This window comes from Oryx dammah, unplaced genomic scaffold, assembly GCF_014754425.2.
Source record: "Oryx dammah isolate SB20612 unplaced genomic scaffold, SCBI_Odam_1.1 HiC_scaffold_13, whole genome shotgun sequence".
Lineage (NCBI taxonomy): Eukaryota > Metazoa > Chordata > Mammalia > Artiodactyla > Bovidae > Oryx > Oryx dammah.
In genome coordinates, this window is record NW_024070197.1 from 56,431,736 (window position 1) to 56,448,770 (window position 17,035).

The 17,035-nt window shown below is 57.2% G+C and overlaps 1 protein-coding gene across 1 annotated transcript in view; it reads right to left on the bottom strand.

Annotated features, from left to right (window-relative positions):
* The window catches only part of LOC120873249 (c-Maf inducing protein), a 205,459-nt gene that overhangs the window by 72,228 nt on the left and 116,196 nt on the right, over nucleotides 1–17,035 (bottom strand). The window contains exon 2 of the mRNA XM_040254068.1: nucleotides 3,298–3,423. Coding sequence (XP_040110002.1) covers nucleotides 3,298–3,423 — 126 coding nt within the window. The remainder of the gene's footprint in view (nucleotides 1–3,297; nucleotides 3,424–17,035) is intronic.

Sequence of the window (17,035 nt, forward strand, 5' to 3'; positions counted from 1 at the left end):
TGGAGAGGGGAAAAAAATGGAGAGCGGAAGACAGACTTAGGTCAGGACACACAGAGAGAAAGGGCTGGCGGGGAGAGAGAGGCCTGGAGAAAGACCCCAGCGGGGGAAGCAGAGAGTGAGGTGCATCAAGGGACAGAGACAGGGAGGGGAGGGAAGAGAAGTATCAGAGAGACAGAGAGCCTGCAGAGGAGGTAGGCAGGGACCCCCAGACACCGCTCCGCCGCAGAGACACGCCACAGGACGGACTCCTATGCGGGGAGGCAGGGGAGCTGGGGGCCCGAAGGCCGCCCGTGCTGAGGCTGTTCCCGCGGGGGCAGCAGGGGTCGGGATGACAAGTCCTGGGGTCTCAGCCCTGGTGTGCGGATCGGAGCTATTTGCAGAGCCGAGCCACTAGCACTAACCAGCACCACCGGCACCTGGACGTCCTGAGCACTCAGAGCGCAGCTGGTGGACAGAGGAGCCGCTCTCCTGATTCATTAACTCGGACTTAAGCGCAGATGACCCTGTGCGTCTGGCAGCACGCTGTGGCGTGGTCTTGATCCCTAGCACCCCTCACCACCGTGCTCGGCTCCCACCCCTCACCTCCACTAGGGCGCAGGGACTGCCATCACACCCCTGCTCTGGGCACGTTCTGTGACTCTGGACAAGCCCTCAGGCAGGGGATCCCGCTGACCAGCAGGAGAGCCTGTGCGGGGCGCCCTGCCCACCACCTTGGGGGCCGCCCCATCACTGCATGGGCCCGCAGCCTGCAGCCCAGCCCTACGGCGCCTAAAGCCCGCTTAGACAATCGGGCGGCCTCTTGCCACACGTGAACCACAGGAGGGCAGAGGAGGGGACGACACAGGGGAAGCAAGCTCCCTGGGGACAGCGGGGCTGCACACACCTGGCTGCCGCCTCGGCCCACCTACCCTGGTCAGCCCGGCCCAGGGAGCACTGACAGGAGGCCCCCGCGGGATCAAAGGGACACTCGGGTGATGCCCGGTGCCCCGCATCCTCCAAGCGCCCTGCCCCTCTGTCTGCGGGTCCCTCCTCGGGGGACATTGCCCGCTCCAGCCCCAGAGCACTGGAAGATGCCCCTGCCAGGGGCAGGGCAATTACAAGGCTTCCCTCGGGCCCACCCGCCTGGGGGGCTCACGGCCAGTAGACCGGTCCCTCAACTGTCCCCCCGCCTCTCGGGAGCTCTTGGCGGCTGCCTGAGACCCTCAGAACGGCACTGCGGCTCCCTTGCTCGACTGACATGACCTGTGGGGCCTGGTGCCTGCAACCCCACAACTCTGGGCACGTGTTTAGGGCCTGCACTGCCACCCCATCCTGTCCACGGCAGGGAACGCCTGCCCCGACACTCCCAGGCTTCACACCCCCCCTTCCCTCTGCCCACAGTGCGTGTCCCATCCTGGCACACTCCTACTCACCCCTCAACACCCAGCTCTAGCATCACCACCCATGGGGAGCCTTCCCTGGGACCTCCAGGGTGACAGCGAGTCCCCCAGCCCTCGGGGACAGACCTCTATTTCGGCCACTACCTCTGGGGGGTTTGTCTGTGGCTCTGTCTCCCCGGGGGCCTGACTCACCTCCTCACCCCCCACCTGCACAGGGGACAGCAGGCTCAGGGCTCTGATTCCAAGGGGATGATCTCAGCTCCCTCCTCTCCGCTGCTATGGACTCCTACTATTGCCCCCATCGCCCTCAGTCTCCCGCCACTGCTCCCCACCAGCCCAAGGGGGCCAGAGCTGACCATTGCCTTCACAGAAGGTGCAACGGGCAGGAAGGACAGAAAGGAAAGCACTGCTGGCTGGAGATGAGGAGGGAAAAGGAGAGGGCAGCTAGGAGAAAACCTGCAGGCTGTGAGAGACTGAGGAAGAAAACAGACAGGCAGTGTCCTCTGTGGGATGACGGTAAAGGCTGGAGTCTTCCCGAAGGATCACGAGCCATTACACTCAGCTTCCGGCGCTCGACATTCCTCAGAGGCCAAACTGTGTGCCTCTCGGCTCCAGCATCACTGAATAATCCGGTGGCCACTTTTGGGGAAACAAGTTTTAGGGAGCATCTCTCTGGGCCCAGGAGAGACAGAGTTAGAAAGAAAATGTTCCTGAAAGAGAGGCGAAGGGAGACCATCCTCCTGGAGGTGAGAGTCCATTCCCTCTGGACGAGCAGTCTTGACTTGAGTCCCCGTTGGAGACCCAAGGGAGAGCGACAATGGTAGGCCATTGAAAGCCGACAGGAAGGGGCTGAGAACACCCCCTTGAGTCACACGGGGGCGGGGACCCCCTGAGATGACAGCGTGTGCCACGTGTATGGACTGCAGCGGCCGCGCCACAAGCTCTGCCTCAGTCCCGTCCTTGGTGGACCCACCTCTCCCCACCCACGAGGCCCTGGCAGGGCTGTCAGAGTGCATGGCTGCCTGTGCTCAAGGTGGGTGTGGAACCCAGGGCAGGTGTCCCTATCGGGGTGAATCAGATCTCAGCCCAGCCAATCAGGACCTTCCAGGAGACTTGACAGGAAGATGCTGAAGGGAAAGCGGGCTCTCACATTTTTTAAGGATTACAGACTCCAAGAATGCAGCCTGAGGCTGCCAGACATCCGTCTTTCCCATCACATGGGGAGCCTCTGTCTGACAGCGAAGCCAGCACACAGATGCAAAGCCAGGAGACGCAGAGATTATACATTCACGATCGCGTTTGACTCCTAGGTCCAGCTGTGCCTGAAGTCCACTCTCAGACTGCCCAGTTACATACCGCAGCTACAGCATCAAATTCTCTTCCTGCTTCAGATCACTTGAACAACGTCTGCATCATCTCCAACCAACAGTCCCTGATCAGTACACACAAAACCTGCACTCTTTCCCAAGGAGAGGGCTCCTACTTCCATCAGGGCCTCAACAGACCAAGATTAATGAAGAGTGAGAAATCTCCTCACTCACAGGATAACAGAAGGTAGTACTGTCGCTTACTTGCTTTTCATAGCCTTTTGAAGCCTGTGTCTGTGTGCCTCGGTTTCCTCATCTGTAAAATGGGAGACCAGAAAACCAATGGTTTGGTTTTGTTAGGAGAAACAAAAACACAACGTGGGAAGCTCCTTGGTGGGGAGAGGCACTCAGCAGGAGCCAGCCTGTGCACACTGCCTCTACCGCTCCCCCAGTGAGCCCGGATTTACACCTTTCTCGTGCTTGGAGGGGAAAAAAACCCACTCCAAGTCAAACAGTCTTTCCTCTTGATAGTTGGCGGTCTCCTAGGGGGAGGAGGAGGGCGCTGAGCGGGGACGGAGCAGAAAGTGCTTGTTCCTGTTTACGAGCCCTACCTGCAGCAGGACAGTTCCCCCAGGAATTGTGAGCTGTAAACAGTACTTCGGGGCGTTCTCCCAGGACAGCAGCTGAACGTCTTCAATTGCGCTGTAGGAGACTGAGTTTTCCATGTACCCAGTTGGCTGCAGCAAAAGAAAAAAAGAAAAGACATACATTGGTTATGAGATCAGGCACAATAACCGCTTTGGAAAACATTCTCGCTTTAGCACCGAGCATGCAGAGCTGGTACAGACACCTGGCAACTCTGGAGGCAGAAGGAGTTCATCTTTCCTGGCCGGCGGCGCTCAGCTGGAGGGGAGGGGCCAGGGTGGACACCCACCCACGTGTTTCGGGAGGTGCGGAGTCAGGACTAGACTGGGGGCACTTTGGGGGCGAGGCCTGGACACTGCTCCTCCGGGCATCTGTGGGGCCCAGTGTGGCCAGAGCCGGGACCGCTCCACCCCTCACTGTGTCCCAGCCACCACCCTCCCCTGCCCAGGAAGCGGTCACAGCCCCCTGCCCTCCGGACTCCCCTCCTGTCTCCCCCTGCAGACACAGGTTCCCAGCGTGGCACCCGTGGCCGCGTTCCGAGTGGGCCAACTCGACCCCTCCACACCCCTGCTCGCATCTGCCAGGGGCTCCCGGTGACCCAACGACTAACTCCACCCACGGGCCCCCCGCATCTGGCTTCGCGCCCACTCCAGCTCCACCCCACCTCTCTCCCCCTCTCCATGCACCCCGACATGGGGCCTGCAGACAGCACTCGGCCTGCCCTGTGTCCCTGAAAAGCGGGGGTCACCCCCACCCCACCCTGCCATCTCCTCTTCCACTCTCCAGACCCCGAAACCCACCGTGCCGTCCCCCTCCCCAGGTCCTGCATGCTCACTACATCCATCTCAATCCCTGTGACCTGTGCAGGTCATCTGTTTGCCGTCTGCCTCCCCCAGGCCGCGGCTCCATGAGGTCAGGCCACATCTGTCTGGGTCCCCGCTCCGCCTCCAGGGTCCGGTGCACAGCAAGGGCCCAGTAACTTGTGTTGAAAGGGGGCAACTGGTGAGGGTTATCACCGGTCAGTGCTGGGGTGAGGGTGGGGAAAATTCACAGTCGCTCACGGCTGAGTGAGCTCCTCTGTCACGGAGAGGAGGTGCCAGGCACCCAGGGGCCCAGGAAGCCAGACTTCAGCAGTGTCGCAGGTGAGGGTGGCCCAGCTGGGCAGGGGGACAGCCGACACCCCTCGCAATCTGACGCAGGCCGAGACGCCCCGAGAAGGGGGACAGCCAACACCCCCCGCAATCTGATGCAGGCCGAGACGCCCCGAGAAGGGGGACAGCCAACACCCCCCGCAATCTGATGCAGGCCGAGACGCCCCGAGCGTGCGGCAGGAACTAGCAGCTTTGACTCTGATGACCGTGCCCAGAGCAGGTGCCAGGCTGTCCCTGCTGCACGGATGAGGAAAACGAGATTCAGGAGGTCACCTGACTGGCCTAGGGCCGCCTGGCTGCTGGCTCAGGGATCTCCAACCTGATCAGTAAGCTCTGACACAAGCAATGTAAAATCTGGGGCCCAGCGAGCGAATTTTCTCCTAAGGACTGAGGACCTCCATGAGGCTTTCTTTTTTTCCTAAACTAAACATGTTTTTTAATTGAAGTATAATTGCTTTACAGCACTGTGTTGGCTTCTGCCCACCAAGTTGTTTATTTTCAATTCCTATCTGCCAAAGCTGAGATACGGTGGTGGTGGCGGCTGAGGAGCAGAGAAGGACTGAAGGCTTAAGCTGCCTCAAATTTCCCTGATACAATCAGCTCCCACACTCAGGTAGTCAGAGGCACTGATCGATGAATTCATTCACTCACTCACTCCGTCAGTCACCTAACAGACACATAACTGAGCACCGGTTACCTTCCAGGCCCCGTGCTGGCTGCTGTGGGATCTAGCAGTGAACAAGATGGAAGCCCAGTGGGGCAAACAGACAACAGACAGACAGACACAAACACCCAGCGACTGGAGAGTGGTGAGTGCGGCACGGAAAACCAGGACCGGCCGTGAGCACCGAGGAGCAAGGCCGGGAAAGTGCGAAGGGCTGGGGGCAGCCACAAGCTGGCGGCGCTCGCTTGGGGAGCAGTGAGGCAGGGCAGGTGAGAAAGGCCGTGGAGAGGCAGGCAGGCCGCACCCGGAGGCACGGGCAGGGCTCTGGGAACGGGTGCCCACGGGCGGGAGGGGCAGGGCTGCAGGGAGCTCCAGCATCACTGGACTGCTGCGTGGACCGAGTGGGCGGAAGCAGGAACAGCCTGGAGCCTCCTCCTCGGGTCCAGATGAGCCAAGAGGCCGCCCAGACCGTGGCGGGGGTGGGGAGCCAAGTTCACCCGGCTCTTCTCTCCGGCCCACAGCCCAACCCTTGGCACCAACCCAGGCAGCCTCGTTGTCCAGCCAAGACGGTTTGCCAATGCATCCCAAAGGCAAACGCATGGGATCCCCATGGCCCCTCTGCCCTGCTCCACAGCCGTCACGTTCTCAATCTTCTGCACAAATGACTCAGCCCCGACCGCACGTCCTGTCCTGAGAAGACCAGCGGCACCAGGGGCCTCTGGGATTCGTGTGAACAGGCTTGTGCTTCCCGCTGACTGTCTCCGTGCTGGTGTTTTCAGCACAACGCGAGTGGGAACTTTCACCTGCCCTGTTTCACGTGCCTGATGTTTAGGAGGTGATGGGTATACCTCCTTGACAAACGAAGGAAGATTTTCCTAAGTAAAAAAATGCCCATCCACGCATAACATACTTGGGAAGAGGCTTTGGTTACTAGTTTTACGTATTAAATTAAAAATAATAAGGTAAAGGACTCTCCTTTAGAAAGCAATGGTGCCTGCATGCCTGGATGCGCTGAAGGTCTTTCTTTCCTTGGCAGCCCACAACCACCTCTCTGCCTTTTCATGGTCTGGCTGGTTCCTAAACCCCAGCCCACGGTTCCCTTGATGCACAGAGAAGCGTGAGAACATGGGCTATGACGCAGTCGCTTTGGCATCTTGAAAATCACCTGGCCACACCCAGCGACAGGTACGGAAACCCATTCGAAAATCCCACAACGGTACAGAGTGTGAGCATACGGGGCGGATCTGATTATCAAGCGAACGGCCAGTCTGGAGTCGCACCTTGGGCACGTGAGCAGGAAGCCTGGATGCTTCTATTTCCCACCACGGCTTCCTGGAGACTGAGACGTGGAGGGGCCCTGCACTGCCTGGAGCCCACCCCACACCGAGCCCGTGGGAACCCGCTCCAGATGGCCACGACAGGTGGGGCTTAGCATGATGGCGGGACAGCTGACCGCCCGTGCCTGCTTTTTTCGTGACCCGGCTGCAGCTGTCTCAAGGTGGCCTTGATTAGAAGTTTCAGCACAAGCATTTTCGGGAAACACTGGGTATAAATAAACACATACTGTTTTTTTTAAAAAAGCAGATGTATTGCTGTTTGAAGTAGTACTGGCAAAAAGCAAAACTTGGAGAATGAATGAGTTCTGTGTTTAAGCCCCTTACTTGTGGGTCTTTGTGTAAGTTACTGCACCTCTCTTGATACCACTTCCACCAATGGTAAAATGAGAATTTACTAGGTAAAACAGAATTGAAAGGGGATCCAATCTGTTAATGGCTCAGCACAGCATCTGGAACATGGTGAAAAACTCAATAAAAATAAACTATTGTGAGAAACACTGAACTTTTTTATCTCCAGGATCCTCCTCCTCTAAAGCCGTAATTCTAGTCTAACCATGAGAAAAACATCAGACAAACTGCCACCGAGCGACAGCCCTCAAAACACCTGAGTGGTGCTCACCAAACACGTCACGTCTACACAGACAAGATGACTAAATGGACTGGAGGCCCGTATGAGATGCTGGGACGGAAAAACGACATTGGGGGAAAACTACGGAAACCACAGTGTGAACTTCAATAACAGCACATCAGTGTGAGTCCATTAACTGTGACAAGCGTCTCGTGCTTTTGTAAGAAGTTAGCAATTGGGGGGGTGGGGCAGAGAAACTTCCTGGCGGTCCAGTGGTTGAGACTCGGCACTTCCAAGGCAGGGGGCGTAGGTTTGACCCCCGGGCAGGGAACTGAAACGCTGATGTTGCACAGCAAGGCCAACCACCCCCACCCCCGGCCCTGCAAACGAAAAACACAACTGGGGAAAGCGGGTGTGGGGTCTATGGGAGCTCTCTGAGTGTCCCTGCAGCTTTCCTTTGCATTTCAAACTGCCCTGACGCAAAAGCCTCACTAAAACAAGCGCCCCGCTGCTGCTACCACCACTGCTAACACTATCGTCGGCATCGTGGACAGGCCCTGGACAGGAGCCCCTGAGGTCTCCGAGGGGAATGGGCAGCCCCGGACTGGAAGACCCCCGCCCCTCTCTGGATGCAGGTGTGAGCCTGGGTACTTTCACACTGCCGGGACGATTTTACAGAGGACTGATAATTCCCTGGTAATCTGAACATGATGATCAGGGCTACGGCGGAGGAGATTCCTGCATGGGGTAAAGGCTGAGTTAGGTAGAAAGGAAAAATTAAATTCTCTGCTTGAGAGGAGCGAGGAAAACTCACTCTAAGAGCTGTTCTTAAGAGAACATTAAGCAGATGACGAGTTATCAGTACCGTATGACATCCTGGAATATGGTACTACAGCGAGAACTACAGCAACAGCTCAGACCAGCAGTGGCCAGCAGGGGGGCGAGGGGACTGGTTACCGAGGGGCTCGGGAGTGGGGGCACCTCCGGGGGCGACCGAAACAGTCTGTCTCAACGGTGGTGGGGGTTACTTCACCACACACACTCGTCAAAGTCCACAGATGTGTGCACGCAAAGAGTGGATTTCACCAAATGTAAATTACGACTCAAACCCGACTAAGAAAGGCAACGCGTGAACATTCCAGGTAATTCGGGAGATGAACAGGACGAACTCGCTCAGATAGAACTGTTATCAAGACCGCTCACAAGCACCTGGCAGACCGCCTGTGTTATTTTCTAACACCTCACTTTTTGAAGGTCCATGTAGCTCTGTAACTTGCCTCTTCCCACACAATGCTGCGCCAACCCCGTCTTCGGAGCTACCATTTTAGGAACTGTCAAATATTCGACCCCGCGAGTCTCATCGCCACTCCGGCCCCCTCCCCCAGACAGCGCGGCGGTCCCGCTCAGTGCTAACATACACAGTGCCACAACGGACGTCCCTGTGAAGCACGTTTTTCTGCCCCGTGTTTAGGATTACTTCCTTAGGCCAGATTCCCAGAAATGGAATTACTGGGACAAAGGGTAAGAGCATATTTTATGCTGCTGCCAAACTGCTCTCATTAAGGAGAACTGGGGAGCCTGGCTAAGACTGGGGGCCTTTACCCCGGGGCACCAGCTTGGCTGGGTCCTGTGGGCCGCTGCGGGCCTGCGATGTAAACTGCAGGGCAAGGGTGCTGGTGTCTCAGAAGGCTGCGGGGGGTCCTTCTGCGGGGCGGGGCGGGGTCAGGGGAGGTCCTTCCACAAGCAGGGTCCTCGCTCCTAGGAGGCTGGGGGACAGGCTGGGCTGCCTCTGTCCTTTTGCTCTCAGAGACTGATGAGGGGCCAGGTGGGGTCTGGTGTAGACAGGCCGGGAAGAGGCCGCTTCCTCCCCCCGCCCCCCTCTGCCCCTCCTCCAGCTTCTGTCTCTGAGATGAGCTTCTTCCCTGATCACCCAGCACCTGGACCTGCTGGAGGCAGCGGGGTCTGGGAGGACGCCATCAAGGTCCCCAGGGACCCCCAAAAGCCTTCAAAGCTGACATTCTAGACCCTGGACCTTCTCAGGTTTCCCGTGAGGCAGGGAGCAGGGCGACCACAGGCGCCCTGCCCCCTCACCCCAACAGCCTCTGACCTCGGCCCCTAAGGCTGGCAGAATGTCTCCAGACTCCGCCTCCCCCTGCCTCTCTGGGGAACCCCTCCCTCCGGCCCAGGGCTGTCTGACTGCTGGTTTCCATGGGGATTTCTGTAGAGGCAAGTGAGAATCATGACGTCTGCAGGCCCCCAAGATGAGGCTCTGGGCTGATTCAAGACACAAGAAGGAAAAAGGGCCTCTTGCACAAACATTCTCCAAGGCCCTGCATCACCATGGATCACTCCAAAAAGGTAGATGAGAGAGGAGCACTCTGGCGGGCAGGGCCTGGCACATAGGAGGCCACTGGCCAGCTCTGGATGACTGATGCCAAGCAGGCCTTCATCAGTTACAGACATTTGGTCTGGGGTCTAGAGGTACCCCAGGAGCTCTGGGCCGCCTGCCTCGGGCCACTCACCTTGCCCTGTCCCATCAACCACCCCAGCAATAGCCTAGGCCTCCCTGGGGGCCAGGAAGGGTCACCCAGGGGGCCGTGGGATCGGCAGGACAGAAGGAAGAGCCACCAGCCCCTGGTTCCTGCTGCACAGACCTCGACAGAGCAGAGGCCACGCCGAGAGGGCAGGCCCGGAGTCCAGGGCCAGCCAGGGCTGCTCTCCACGGACTGCGCTCTGCAAAGACAGTCAGGAGGCCCTTTTGGGCTCATTAATCACAAGTCCAGCCATGGCAGCCGCCCCCTTTTATGGCCAAACAGCTCAAGAAGTTTAATAATAGAGCTGAGGGCTGATAATTCCACATTCAGCCCCTTTTAGCCCTGGCCACCAGCGTGGGCATGGGAAGCCAGATGGAAACCGGGGCCCTAGACAAGCCGTGCCACCCTGGGGCGTCTTTGATCAGAACGGCTGATGGAGGCACCCGAGGGCCAAACGCAAGGGCAGTACACCGCCAACCAGCAGGTGGGCAAATGTCCCAAGGATCACAGACTCCCCAGGCGCCTCCTCACTGACTCTTCACAAGGCCCCTGGGAACCAGGAGTGGCTGGTGCCCCCAGCCAACAGAGGGGGGCTTGGGGCATCACGGCCGCTCAGCACAAAGGCCACGTCGCTGACTCAGAGGTGAGGTGTGGTCCACGGTGCCACGTCCCCTGCCTGTTCCGTGAGACGATGGCCCAGGAGCCCCAAGGTGACCAGAGGGTACAGGAGGGGGCCTCTTGATTAGGGCAGTGGGGGGAAGGGGTGTGTGTCACGGGTGCACACAACTAATGACAGCACAGGGTGATAAGCGCCCCGGTGCCGACGTGAGGTGCAAAGGGCAGGCCCAGGGGGAGGAATGGTCTGGAACACTGGGGAAGGCTTCCCAGAGGCGACCTTCGACCCAGTGGGCAGGGCAGCGCGAGGCACTCCCCGCAGAGCGAAGGGAGGGTCTCCAGGCCCGTGGTGTGCTTACCCCAGTCTCAGGACATGGCTGGAGGACAAGGACTCCCAGGGAGGCCTTGGACAGGACCCCGAGCAGGGCTCAGTCTTGACTGCCCAACCCTCTAATTTCTGACGTTCCCCCTCTCTCTCCCTTTTTTTTTTTTTTAAAAAAAAACAAAGGCAGACCATATAAACAGCAAAGTGGAAAAAAGCACAAATACTTGACAGCATTTACTTTTGCATAAGCCTAGGCCAAGCCTGCCCAGGTCAAGACATGGACCGTCTGCGACTCCCCATGAGGCGGGCCCCCTTGAGCCCATCCTAGAACTGCCTGGCAGTGTCCGCTCTTCTCAATCTGTCGCGAGAGCTGGGTCCCTGGGCTGCTGCAGCTGGAAGTGCACGGCCCATGCGCCTGCGTCCGGCTTCTCCTGCTCGGCATCCTGTCTGTGCAGACGTGTGCCCACAGCTTCTTCCATCGCCCGCCGTCTGCCTCCCTATGCACCCCTGCTGTCTGTGGACCCTTGTCTATTTCCAGTTTGGGGCTGCCGTGTAGGAAGCTGCTGGGAACATTCCTGCACTTACGGGGGGCGGGGGTGCAGGGGAACAAGAGCTCCCACTTGGGGAAATACCCGGGAGTGGGGTTGCTCCTGGGCCACTGAGTAAACTGCTTTAAGTCCAAGAACACCGGTGTGTGGGGAGTTCCCGGGAGGTCTGCTGTAAACATGAGCTCGTCTAAGGGCCGCTATTCTCACGTACCCACGCCTTAAGGAGAACACAATTCCTGAGTCTCCGGGGTGGGATCAGGTGGGGATGGAGCTCGGTTTTCTCAAGAGTCTTTCTCCCGGGCCTCTGAGGACTGCGGGAGGCAGCACCCTCCTCAAAGCTGGACTCAGAGCCACCGAGGACGTGGCCGGGCTGCTGAGAAACTTTCTCTGTGGTTCACGTGGCAGAAACGGACGTCCCTGTTCCCTTCAGGCCTGGTCTCCTCGACGAGCTTGCATAAACATGCTCCAGGAGGAAAGGGCGTGTCTGCTCAAGGCTGGAGCGGGCGCAGTTAAAACTGACACTTTGGGGTTAACGTGAGCGTTAACTTAGCTCCCAGATCACAGGCTGCTGTCAGGCAGGCCTTAACCCGCTTGCTGTTTCGGATGGAAGATGTCGGCAGGGACCGGAGGGCACACGGCCATGTCCTCGCAGACGTGCCAATGGATGGTGCGAGTTGGCCAGGGGAAAGCTGTGGCCTCTGACGGCCTGGAAACAGGGCCACCTGGCTCCGGGGTCCTCTAGGCTGGGTCCCCCACCCCGGTGCCGTCCTGTGCTCTGTGCTCCTGAGGACAGGGACCCTGCCACCTCTGCCTGCGGCCATATAACTGTCCTCATCAAGGGCCATCTGCGTGCCCGTGCAGGTCGTCTTCCCACTAACTCGTTAGAAGGACCCACAAGATGGGTGTCGCTGTGATCCCACGTTACAGCTAAGAAAACTGAGGCCCAGAAAAGCGAAATAACTCTCTTCCTAAGCCACGCTGCCAGGCTCTCCAGGCGGTGCTAGTGGTAAAGAGCCCGCCTGCCAATGCAGGAGACACAGGAAGCCCAGGTTCAATCCCTGAGCTGGGAAGATCCCCTGGAGGAGGGCATGGCAACCCACTCCAGGATTCCTGCCTGGACAGAGGAGCCTGGTGGGCTACAGTCCACGGGGTCGAAAAGAGTCTGATGCAACTGAAGCGACTGGCACACATGCAGGCCACGCCGCCAGTTACTAGTGCAGCCCGGACTGGCACTCCAGCCCTCGGTCTAAAGCCGAGGTGGGGAAACACTTTCTGCAAAGGACCAGACGGTAAATTCTTCAGGCTTTGTGAGCCACGTGGCCTCTGTCCTAACGACTCAACAGTGCTGCTGAGGTGTGAAAGCAGCCGCCGAGAGCAGACAAATGGCCGTGCCTGCGTTCCAGTAACACCTTATCAACAAAGACGGGTGGGGGCGGGGCAGGCGTGGCCTTGGTGCTGCTTCTAAGAGGAGTATAAACAGGTGACGGACAGGCGGACGGGAGAAAACGAGAGGACCGTTCTCTCTCCTCACTTTCCTTCTTGGGTGATGTCAGCATACAACCTTCACACGTGGAAATCGTCTTTCACTTACGTTTTGTCATAAAAGAGAACGCCAGGCCCGAGTTCACCCCACTCTCAGCCTAAGGGAGAGAAGGAGCTGGGCTCCTTTTTACGAAGCCTGACGATGCAAAGGCCTTTGCAAGCATCAGTGATCAACACACTGAGGTGTGCGGCCCCGTTCCTCCCATTTTACAGATGGGCCTGCGAGGCGCCAGGAGGCAAAGTCCGCTACCCAGACTGGGCTCCCGACTTGTCTAATCCCCGGAATCGCTGCTCCGCCCTGCGATGCTGGTAACAAAGAAGCCCCTGGAGCAGCCGCCGGCTTGCAGAAAACGGAAGAGGAGGGAAGAGAGGGCAGAGGGGAAGGAAGAGGCTCTTGGGGACACAGAGCATGAGGTGCCCCTAGGTCTCCTGCTCTGGACACTGGCTCTGACACTACACAGGCCGGCCCGGGGGCCTACTTGGGATCCTCTGAAGTCACCGGAGGTGTGCCGATCAGCACAAGGAACAAGTGGACTAAGGAAAAGCTCTAACTAGACATGCAGAGCAAAGAGAAACCGTGTGGCTGCTGCTGGCTCCCAACACACTGCAAGGTTGGAAAGGCGGCCGCCGACACCCTTTGGGGGGGGTGCTGGGGGTGGCCCATGGGTATAAGCCTGGCCCAGGCTGGGCACGGGCGGGCCTGGCGCAGAGTTCTTGTCTCTGTTGGTTGTCATTTCCAGAAGGTGCTGCCCTGTGCTAGCTGCAGCAAGGCGGACGTGGCCCTGTTTGGTCACGGCGGCGAGGCTGGCCTTTCGCGTGCCCCTCAGGAGTGTGTGTGTGCTTTCGGGGTTCCCAGAAGGGGGGCTGCACCGGGGCATGGCCGGCAGCTACTCTGGCCCCGGACGTTTCTCAGCTACTGCCGTCTCTGACACTCTGTGAGACAGAATCTGGGAGTGTGATCCGATCTGTGGACAAGAACTTGCAAAAGGTGAGCAGGTCTTTTCTTGCAAAGAGAGAGAGACAGGAGACCCTACAGGCTGGGGGTTGTGGGGGTTCCACACGTGTCGGGACAAGTGCGGCTCTGAAGTTTTCACAGCTCAACCCCCCTGGAATCCCGGCATGTGGCTGGCTCTCTCAACAAGGACTGAACGCCACGAGCGAGTACGGTGCACCTTCTGTGCACCAGCAGCCTCACCATGGCCGAAGAACATGGACAGTGGTCCAGCACCAGCTGCCGCAGCCCAGGGTAGAACAATCCAGACTCTAGGCAGGCACCTGGACAAAATCACTACACCTTCATGCTTCTGAAATCAGATTAACACCACCAGAGGATCTCTACACACCTACCAGAACGGCTTAAAAAAAAAAGACACCATCAGCACCTCACACACATCAGTATGGCCACAATCAAACTAAAACCAAAACCCAGAAAATGAACAAGTGTTGGTGAGGATATGAAGAAATTGAAACTCTTGGGCACGGCTGGTAGGAACAGAAAATGCTGCAGCTGCTGTGGAAAACAGTTGGAGGTTTCTCCAAAAGTGAAACACAGAACCACCGTACAATTCAGCAGTTCCACTTCTGGTATGTACCCCAAACAACTGGAAAGTAGTTACTGCAACAGGGAACAGATATTTGTAGACCAGATTCACAGGGGACTGTATTCAATATCCTGTGATAAACATAATGGAAAAGAGTATGACAAAGCATATGCGTGTGTGCGTGTATATATATATATATAAAACCGAGTCACTTTACTGTACAGCAGAAATTAATACAGCATTGTAAATCAACTGTAATTCAATCAATTAAAAAAAAAAAAACGAATCTAGAAAATTCCAAAAAGCAAACCAAAAAAAGGACGGAAATTTGAACACACGCTACAACATGTATGAACCTTGAGGACATTATGCCAAGTGAAATGAGACGGTCACAAAAAAAACAAATACCGTATGACTCCACGCACATGAGGAATCTAGAGTAGTCGGATTCGTAGAGACAGAGAGTAGGAAGACAGCCAGTGGCTGGGGCTGGAGGCGGGTGGTGGGAGTTACAGTTGAATCAGTACAGAGTTTCAGTTCTGCAAGATAAAGAGCCCTGGAGAAGGATGGTGGTGATGGGGGTATGACAGCATGAATGGACGGATGCCACAGAACTGTACGGCTAAAATAGTCAATTTTACATCATGCATGTTTTACCACCACAACGAAAAATACCGGGGGGAAATGATGATGGCCAGTGACAGCGGGATGAGGGAAACCAGCACTGCCAGTGAGAGCAGGACCTGGCCCCAACCCTCTGGAAGCAACTCACAGCGTTCGCGAAAGCTCTCTCCCCTGCCTTCTGCATTCCAGGACCGGCCCCCCGCCCGTCACCATGTCCCCTGCAGCACAGCAGCGCTTCACAGGTACCCATCGATAGCGAGTAGCGAAATGAAGGTGTGTTCACACACAGCCGTGAGAACAGAGGACTGCACGTCTATGCAGCAGGGTGATGAGTTTCACCAACACAAGTCTGTACCGTGAGAGTCCGTTTACACAAGGTCCAGACACTGGCCCAGGCAGGGCAGCGGTCGCTCTAGAAGGAGACCCAGGAGGGTCTCGGGAGTGGCCACCCTCTTGGCCTAAGCCAGGACACAGTGAAAGGACACGGTCGATGCGCAGATCGACTGAGGCGCAGGCTTAGGAGCCGTGGGTTTCTCTGTAGGTATTTTACACAACTCAACGGAAAACGTGTCCTTTGAAAGACAGCATTCCTTTGGACTGACGGTTTCCGATAACGGGCCAAGACCCTGGTGGGGGCTGGCAGGATGACTGTGATACCTCCTCGCCGGGCACGCCGCATCCTTTGACAGAGAGTGCCCACGTGCGCCAGGCACGCACCAGGCTGGGGGGAGGTCACGGCATGAGTCCCACCCCTGCCCATCGGCACAGCCCGCAGCCTGAGAAAAAGCTCTGTCTGTGGGCACACTGCTTTTCCAGTGTGGGGAGATGCCGTTCCTGTGAATATAAATTTGCTAAAGAGCAAGACTGAGTTCGGGCATTTTATAAGCAAAATACACAGGGTGTCAAGTGGCTACAAGTTCAAGTGAAACAAAAGCAGGGCTGGAGGGAGGCCGGGCTTTGGCGTGGCCACAGTTTAGAAAGAAAGCTCAGAATACAGACAGCATCACACGGAGATCCATTGGGACACGCCGGTTCCCGAGGTGAACCACCCCAGCCTGAAACAAGACCCCCAGATGGTGCCAAAAAGAGACCAGGCTAACCAGCTCCTCCTCCTAAGGGTCAGAGTTCATGGAGGCAGACCTTTCTAGGGGTCCCGTTGATCGACAGTCCCACCTAGAGCCTCTTAAGGAAGTTTAATCCGTGAACAGGGAAGAAGAGAGAGAGAGGACGGTGAAGGGGGGGGCGTCTATCCCACGAGAAGGACTTGTGTGCACTTCCTGGTCAGAAAACAAAAGCAATGCAAAGCCATGTTTCCATTTTTCCACCTGAACAGAGAGCCGGGGCAGCCAGACGAGGCTCGAGCTGATCGGCGTCTCCGGGGATCAAGGGGCCCCTTCTGTGAGATCCTTAGCTACCTCGTCTCACACGGCGGGCGTCTGAGCTTCTGAGAAGCCGCCAGCCTCCAGGAGGCAAGCAGGCTTAGACAAATAAGCACAACTGCTCTCAGAGAAGCATGGCTGGCAGCCACCGCCGGCGCCTTGCAAATCAGAAGTGGGGAATCCTTGATTGTTCTGCCTCAGATCCTGCCTGGGGGCTGCAGGCTTCCACCCAAAGGTTCCAGGCCGTGTGACAGGCCAGCCGCTTGCGCACAGACCTGCTGACCCTTCTCCAGGGAAGCTGGGCCACAGGGCCAGAATGGTCTTTAAGACGCGTGCAGGCTCTCACTCACTACCCAGAGGTGGGATCTCGAGGACCACTGCTTAAAAATCTGCTTCTGAAAAACATATATCCACGTGAACACCTACTGGGGTGCTGGGGTGCTTACAGCAGCTTTCTCTGTGACTGCCAAAGCCTGGAAGCAACCCACATGTCTTTCAGCAGGTGAGTGGATATCGTGTGGTACATCCAGACAGTGGAATACCGGTCAGCACTAGAAAGAAACGAGCTACCAAGCCACGGAAAGACAAGGAGGAACCTTACATGCCTGTTACTGAGGGAAGGAAGTCAATCTGAAGAGGCTGCATACTGTGTAATTCCAACAATCTGACCTTCTGGAAAAGGCAGAAATCTGGAGACAGTGACAAGATCAGCTGTTGCCAGGGGTTGCGGGGAGAAGGGGTGAGGAAGGGATGAATTTTTTTAGGGCAGTGAGAAGTGTTTTGTGTGATACTATAGTGGTGGACACATGGCCATTACGTATTTGTCCACAGAACGTACAACACGAGGAGGGACCCCCTCGCCGCCTAAGGCAGGCA